The 8,737-nt window shown below is 26.0% G+C and overlaps 1 protein-coding gene across 3 annotated transcripts in view; it reads left to right on the forward strand.

Annotated features, from left to right (window-relative positions):
- Positions 1–8,737, forward strand: part of LOC129608781 (ATP-binding cassette sub-family G member 4) — a 55,050-nt gene extending 46,313 nt beyond the window's left edge. For all 3 annotated transcript variants that reach the window (XM_055520494.1, XM_055520492.1, XM_055520493.1), the window contains exons 3-7: positions 4,298–4,603; positions 4,684–6,131; positions 6,271–6,371; positions 7,929–8,217; positions 8,312–8,737. In XM_055520494.1, the coding sequence (XP_055376469.1) occupies positions 4,298–4,603; positions 4,684–6,131; positions 6,271–6,371; positions 7,929–8,217; positions 8,312–8,523 (2,356 nt within the window). In that variant the 3' untranslated portion in view covers positions 8,524–8,737. The remainder of the gene's footprint in view (positions 1–4,297; positions 4,604–4,683; positions 6,132–6,270; positions 6,372–7,928; positions 8,218–8,311) is intronic.

Genomic DNA, 8,737 nt, shown 5'->3' on the forward strand with positions numbered 1-8,737 from the left:
TGGAATCTAGTTTACACTTTTACAAAACTTTTATCCATTATGTGTTAGGGTAACTGCTTCGGTTGTAAAAAACGACTTCAGTTGTTAAATCACTCCCCGTCTTGAACTGTTAACATTTTACTTATATTTATAAATTCAAGCAGCATTGAATTTTACATCCTTTTATCAAATTAATCAAATACTTTTTTAATCAATCGAAAACAAGGTACTAAGAATATAAATATTTTAATATAATACCATTAAATATGTATTAACATTGTTATTGTTAAAAATAAGGAAATACATAAAATGAAATTCACCTGAAAAGGATTAACGATTCCTTTGGTCAGTAAAAATAGAATTCTTATGTTACCTTTTTTCCTTTCTTTGTTGTTTTTTGGTGGAAATTTACGATTATTATTGTATTCAAAACAGGTACCTAGAATTTTTTTTTATATTAAATTTATATCTTATTATTAATCTTAAACACGATAATCTAATTTTCCTTTCAATTAATAAGTAATTTCAAATAAACATGAATGCCTTTTCCAGTAAAATATCAAATAACTATGATAAATATTACACGTTTATTGTGGATTTCAATTAAAAGGAAAAGGAAGAAAAAATAGCAATATCTGTATATATACATTTACATATATATTTATAATTACCATCAAGAGAACATTAAATTAAGTGAAATAGCATTTATATGCCTCTGATGAAATTTTTATATCAAGATATAAGTTTTATTAAATTAAGAAGCATCTATATTAAAGAGAAAAATTAAATATTTTTAATAAATAATGAAAATTTTTATTAGTGTTACCAGCTAGTTATCAACTGAGTTAACATTCTATGCATTATATTATAATAAATGCTAGGCCGTAAAAAATAAACGTAGGCCGAACTTTATCTTTTTAAACAAAAAATAATTCTAATTATGACATTTTAAATAATATATGTACATGTATTTATGACCGTAATATTAATTATAAATGTCTAAATATAGTTAAAGAATTTGACATTACCCACTACAAGTTTATGAATGAAAACTATATCGGTCTAACTACGACTGCGATGCAACCATAAGTCTAAAAGCCGAAATATACTTTTAAAGAGTCCAACCTAAACGGATGCCCACTTATAAAAGCTGGTATGAATTGATCGAACCACGAAAATTAAAATGAATAAAACGCCTCTGCACAGCCTTAATATGATCTATATCAACATTATGAAGAGTAGACCAGAATAGACATGCGTACTTTAAAGCGAGCCTCACAAAAGCAACATAAAGATGTTTTGTCACAAAAGGATTATTTTCCGTAGCCCACCTCATGACAAAACCCAGAGTATAATTTGCCCTATTAATCAGCAAATTAAGGTGGGCCTTAAAATCGAGCCTACAATCCAACATAAGATCTGGATCACAAATTTGATCAACCATTTCCAGAATCTGCCCATTAGGCCTGTATTAAAACTTTGCCTCCGCAAAATGACGTCTCCAAAATAAATACAATACCTGACACTTGCTTAGATTAAGATCTCCTAGCAAACTCGATTAAGTTTTGTATATTAAATATAAAACTCAATCGAATTATAATTTTTTTTTTATAATCCTCAAACACTTGTATTTGTACTAGTGCAAGCCAATTCTAACTTTATGAAAATATATTCTGGATTATACAGTCCGGTAAATATTACTAAAAACTATTGGAAAGTAATTCCAAAAGAAAAAGTCAAAATGCCTACATTATAGTGTTGTAAATCACTTAGTTTAATTTTCGCATAATCCTAGACTCAAACCCATTTCAATACAAATTACATAATACGGCCAAGATTTAATTGATCTTCAAAGTTGCCAACTAAAAACTAAATTTTTTGTTAGTTGGCAACTTTAAAAACTAACAATTTTTTTTGGTTCTTACGTTATAACTCTTTATTCTCTTATTTAAATTTGAACTTTTCACCTACTTATATGATAACCATATAATGAAATTCGCATTTTTCTCATAAACCTTTAATATATTTCAATTAAATTAAATATTAAAATAAAAAGTAATTTTTCTATACTGATCAATCAATTAAAAATTGAGAACATAATCAAAGAACATGATTCGAATGCATATTTCTATTAAATAAAATATTGGCCGAACTTTGAATTAAAATATTCATTTGAGACAAATTTAAGCAATCAATAAAATCATTTATTATGTAAATTTCATTACAAAATTGACCCGAACTCAATTACAAAATTCACCTTTTCAAATAAGCTATATGCGAATGCATAATACTTATATAATTTAATTGACACGACAATTATGTATAATATATAAAAAAAAACTAAAACCGAAAATAATAATGGAAAAGAAAAATCTTTTTAAATTAATAAACTTGAAATAAAAAGCAAAAACAAAAGCAAAGACAAAATGATTGCGAATCGTATGAAAATTGGAGGCTTCCACCAATTGATGTAATTGCTTTAATTGTTTCTAAAATATCATCTTTTTTTCTCATAGTTTTATAAATGACACTTAGCCAATTTATGCTATTGTTTCATTCTGTAGATTCAATTTAAAAAAAAAAAAAATTCTATCGTGAAATTTTCTCACTTATCACGATTATATGTTGTGTTATCTATTTTGTCTCTTCTATTTTTTCTCTTTCTTCTTCTTTTTTTTGTTATTTGATCCTACACTATAATACAAAAATTTTAAGTGAAAGTGAAACAAAAAAAAACATTTAAGCTCATAAATTTTGTACATTATCAGCCATAGTAAAATTAAAAGCAACCGAGTGCGAAAAAAACGAAGAACAAATGGGAAAAAAAGCTTGTAAATTTATAGCTAGTTAGAGTAATTGCCGATAATGGTTGAATAATGAGATAGTATGTATTCAACAAATAGTATGTGGGATGCTTATTATAACACCTTTACACTTTGAACATTAGAATCGTTAGCAAAATATTAAAAATTATTGCATTTTTGACCGAAAGTTTCATTCATCCAACTCGTGATAGATGATTCGTCCACTTAGAAATATAATATTTCATATATTTAATCATTTATGATTTCAAATATCTGTTTTCATTGATTTTAAAAATTGAGATTAATAAATTAAAGAAGTTGACTTCTGAATTGATTTCTAATTTACACATTAATTTGCATAAAATTTTAAAAAACAGTTTCTATAATACGTGTGAAGTGAAATTAGAAACCTTTGAAAAACTTGCTGGAAAGGAAAATAAAATTGAAAGTAAATAATAAAAGGCAGTCCTTACCATAAATTGTTGAAACCGATCAATCTGTTAATTTTGATCAAACTTGTTGCAAAAGAAGTTTGAAGCTTGTCTTCTACAATAACGTATTAAATATTAAATTTTGATTTGAATTAGGTTATACAAAAATGCAATATATGCCGATATGTACTTGAATTTTTTATTTATTTTCAAATTAATTTGGTCAAACTTTGCTTAAATAGTTTTTTTGTTTCCTGTAAGTACAAAAAAAAAAACGCAATTCAAATTGTTTTGTAATTCCCATAACATGAATTATTATTTTTTAATTGCTCATTTAAAAAATTGGAAATCAAATTTAATTTAATTAAATTAAATTGTGTTTTAATTAAATAAAATATATTACCTTCTATTACCTTCTATTAATTAAATTCAATTAAGATTTGTTAAAGCAATAAACTTTGAAAAGACTTTTTCTTTTGTTGCATCTTGTTTAAATTGCAAATCTTTACTATTATTCTTTGAACTCTCCCTATGTAACTCTTTTTATTTAACTGAAAAAGAATCACGTCAAAAAAAAACACTGCTACTTTCTTATATTGAAAATTTTCCCTAAATTATTTGCAATTTTTTGTACACGACAGTAATTAATTAACACTCGTCACGTCCCACTGAGATCTATACATACATTGAAGGTATAATGTCAATATAACATTTTAATTTAACGTATGTCACATATCTATTAGAAATTTTTGAGATTATATAGTATCGGGAAAATTGTGAGCACCATCGCATACAGCGCTAAGCCTAAATGATAGTCGTAAAATCCCTAAAAACTTACAACTCAGCATGATTTTCTTTCAACTAACTATTAACATTACATTCACCAAAAAAAAAAAAATTTAACAAAATTAAGTCAGCTTAGCTTACTGAAAAACTTCAAAAATCAAATGTAAAAATATTTACATATTTAGGCAAAGAAATTAGCTTGAAATTTAAATTAAGGATTTGATTTTAAATTTAATTAAAAAAATTTATTAATATTTAATTAACTTACATTTATTTTAATTATACTTTTTATTGCAGCTCACAAAGCAATTTAGTAAACGGTTCAATTCCTGGTAATCATATTTTAGCCCCAAAAATACATAATCATAGTCCTAATGGATATCAAAAGAAAAATACCATTTCACTTACACATCTTCCAAAACGTCCACCAGTCGATATTGAATTTTCTGAAATATCATATTCGATATCAGAGGGTAGAAAGCGTGGTTTTAAAACCATCCTGAAAGGTGTTAGTGGAAAATTTCGTAATGGTGAACTGACTGCTATTATGGGACCATCTGGAGCCGGAAAAAGTACACTAATGAATATTTTAGCTGGTTATAAGTAAGAAACAATTATATATTAAATTTATTTAACATAAAATACTAACCAAATTTTATATTGGTATAATTTTATATTTGTAGAACATCACAATTAAGTGGTTCAGTATTAATTAATGGTAAAGAAAGAAATTTAAGACGATTTAGAAAATTATCATGTTATATTATGCAAGATGATAAATTAATACCAAATTTAACTGTAAGTGAAGCAATGATGGTATCAGCAAATTTAAAATTAGGTAAAGATATGACAAAACAAGCGAAACATGTTGTCGTAGATGAAATAATCGAAATGATTGGCCTAAGTGAAGCTCGTAATACAAGAACATTAAATTTATCTGGTGGACAACGGAAACGTTTATCTGTTGCACTTGAATTAGTTAATAATCCACCTGTAATGTTCTTTGATGAACCAACATCTGGTTTAGACAGTTCAACATGTTTTCAATTAATTTCTTTGCTCAAATCATTAGCACGTGGAGGCCGAACTATCGTTTGCACAATACATCAACCATCAGCACGACTTTTTGAAAAATTTGATCATTTATATATGTTAGCCGAAGGACAATGTATATATCAAGGTCGGGTACGTGGATTGGTGCCATTTTTATCATTATTAGGTTTTGAATGTCCAAGTTATCATAATCCAGCTGATTATGTTATGGAAGTTGCATGCGGAGAATATGGAGAATGCGTTCACAAATTAGTGATGGCTGTTAAATCTGGTAAATGTAAACAATATAGTCAAAAAGAATATGGTATGTCGTCATCAGTAACAGGTGCAACATCAAATGCAATTGATATAATGGCACATCAGGTTGTTGCCGGAACAAAAACAATATCAAATGATATTTTAAAAGGTGATATAAATGATAAGCAACAAAATTTAACGGCAACAGTTACAGCAACAGTTGCTGTAACTGGTGATGGTATAACATCAACAAAAACAACTACATCACCTAATATAGCATCCCCAGCACAATATATACAACAACAGCAACAACAGCAACAACATACAGCAATAACACTGTCACCATCATTATCATCAAATAAACTGCAATTAAAACCACCGAAACTACAACAACAAGAATCTACACAATCACAGCAATCTGACTGCACTATTATTAATATGCCAATGACAAATGGTAGTAGTGAAGATGGTAGCGCTTGTATAACAACAGCAACATTAAATAAAAATCAATCAACAACAATAATACCAAGTGGTGCAACATGTACAACATCATTATTAGATTCAAGTGAAAGTGTTGTGACAATACCAAAGAATGCAACATTCCCAACAAGTGGTTGGGTACAATTTTGGATATTATTAAAACGTACATTCCTGACAATATGGCGTGATCGTATGTTAACACAAATGCGTTTAGCATCACATGTTATTGTTGGAGCTATTATTGGTATGATCTATTATGATATCGGTAATGAAGCATCTAAGGTTACAAGTAATGCTGGATGTATATTCTTTACAACTTTATTTACAATGTTTACAGCGATGATGCCGACAATACTGACATGTAATTGAATTTTTATAACAATTTTTTATATACATAATATATATATATATATATATATATATATATATTTTTATATATATAATTTTCACTCAAAGTGCGTTCTATAATTAAATTTTTATTTTATTGTTTTCCTTTTTAGTTCCTACTGAGATGGCAGTGTTTGTAAGAGAACATTTAAATTATTGGTATTCGTTAAAAGCTTTTTATTTTGCAAAAACCTTAGCCGATTTGCCATTTCAAGTAAGTGTAAATGTGTATGCTTTCTAATTAAATATTAGCATGCATAATATATGTAATAAATATAAAAATATATGTAGGTTATTAAGTAATTTAAACAGTGGCACTTAAAGATTAAAGATTTCGTCTTTTAACATCATTTCTATATAAGAAATTAAAAGTTTATAACACGCTTGGCTTATAATTTATACAGCTACTTGTCATAACAAAAAACCTAGGCAAAATTTAAAGTGAACATAGTTTTTTGTATCAGACGGAGCTCTTCTTCTTGCGTTAAAGTTTTATTTTTTTCTTAAAACACAATTTACTTTAAACAAAATTTTAACTGAAATATGAACTCTTTCTCAATTTCATTATAATTTATCTCACGTCTGGCTTTAATACACAACTTTAACCGGATTTAAATGAATCACTTACATTTCCGTTCTTCATAATGCCTATACATGAATTCAATTCGTTTTCAAATACCCTATGAATGTTGTACATTTACAATTAACAAAATAATATCAAATACAGAGCATATATATTCACTGTCGGAATTTATGACCTTCAATTAGAAAATACTAAAAAAAAAAAAACAATTTTTACTTAGAAAAAGTTGTAAACGATAACAACAAAGTTTTCTATATGATACGACCTTTGAAAAGAAATCTGACCTTTGTACACACAATATATTGTAGTGCTTTAATAATTACAATCATTTGTGCACATATGAATATTTTAATTTATATTATCTAACATGTCTCTAAAAAATTAAGTACTATACTTAAATAATTAACTAGAGACAATATTTTATTACAATTAACTTGGAAAGTTTAAAAACTTACATTTCATTATTATAGTTTCATTGTTGTTACACCAATTATTATGGGACAAATAATCTTAAAAGACTGGTAATGACATCATAATTTTTGAAAATATTTTGTAAAATTAATATTTTATTAAAAAATTAATTTAATTTTAAGAAATCTTGTTCCGATATTTATTTAATTAAAATTCTTATTTTAAATCAATTAGTTTTTAGTATTAAAATTGCAAAATATTAAAACAAAAGCAAATCCCTAAAAGTATGCTAAACACAATTGTAGCATTATTGCATGCTAATTTCTTTTACAGGGAATTCCCAAACAAATTAAACAATAGTAAAACTTAAAAGCATACCCGATATCTTACAGACAGAGTGTGTAAACTTTTTCATATTGAGTGTTATGACATTATAAATACCAAACATATCCACTTTCTTTTATACACATAATCATTCTCAATATATAGTAATTTCGATGACAATTAAACGAAACTCCCGAAATTGACTTAGCACTAAATCCAATAATTACAAAATTTAAAATCGTTTCCTCCACATTCGTAATCCAGGAAAGTATGATTTAATTTAAATAATTCTAAAATTATCGACTACGATGATTTTAGAATTATTAAATAACAGACTACGATTTCCAAAATCTCGTCACGTTTAAGTAAAACTTCAATAAAACTTCAGAAAAAACTTTTTAAATTTAATAAAAATCGAAATTGTTTAATAAATTACATTTTTTTTTCTTTTAGATTGTATTCTCAAGCGTTTACGTTATTGTTGTTTATTATTTAACATCACAACCAATGGATCCACAACGTGCAGCAATGTTTGTGTTCATATGCGTACTAACCTCATTAGTAGCACAAAGTTTAGGTTTATTAATTGGTGCCGGTCTTAATGTTGAGGCTGGAGTATTTTTAGGACCAGTATCAACAATTCCAACGATATTATTTTCTGGTTTTTTTGTCAATTTTGATACAATACCAGGTTATTTACAATGGGTAACATATGTTAGTTATGTTCGTTATGGTTTTGAAGGTATTTAATAATTGTTATTATCATCATCATATTATAATTATTGTTTTATTAAAAATAAAAAAAATATTAATATTAATTTTTTTGTATATTTTAGGTGCTATGATATCAATATATGGTATGGATCGTGAAAAATTACAATGTTCTGAAATATATTGTCACTATCGTAGTCCAAAGAAATTTTTAGAGCAAATGTCTATGGATAAAGCGGAATATTGGATTGATGCTGTTGCATTAATTGGAATATTTTTTGCTTTAAGAATAATTGCATATTTTGTATTACGATGGAAATTACATTCCATTCGATAAAAATTATTATTTTTATTATTATCATTATTATTTTCATTATTATTATTATTGCTATTATTATTATCATTATTATTAATATTAAATAAGGAAAAGAAAAAATTTAAAAAAAAAGCAAGAAAAAAAAATTAAATATACTCATATTATTATAATAGAATAATAATTATTAAAATTGAAATTATATTATTATTTACGATAATTAAGGATAAACAACAAG

Source organism: Condylostylus longicornis, unplaced genomic scaffold (genome assembly GCF_029603195.1).
Source record: "Condylostylus longicornis isolate FDR11 unplaced genomic scaffold, ASM2960319v2 ptg000034l, whole genome shotgun sequence".
Lineage (NCBI taxonomy): Eukaryota > Metazoa > Arthropoda > Insecta > Diptera > Dolichopodidae > Condylostylus > Condylostylus longicornis.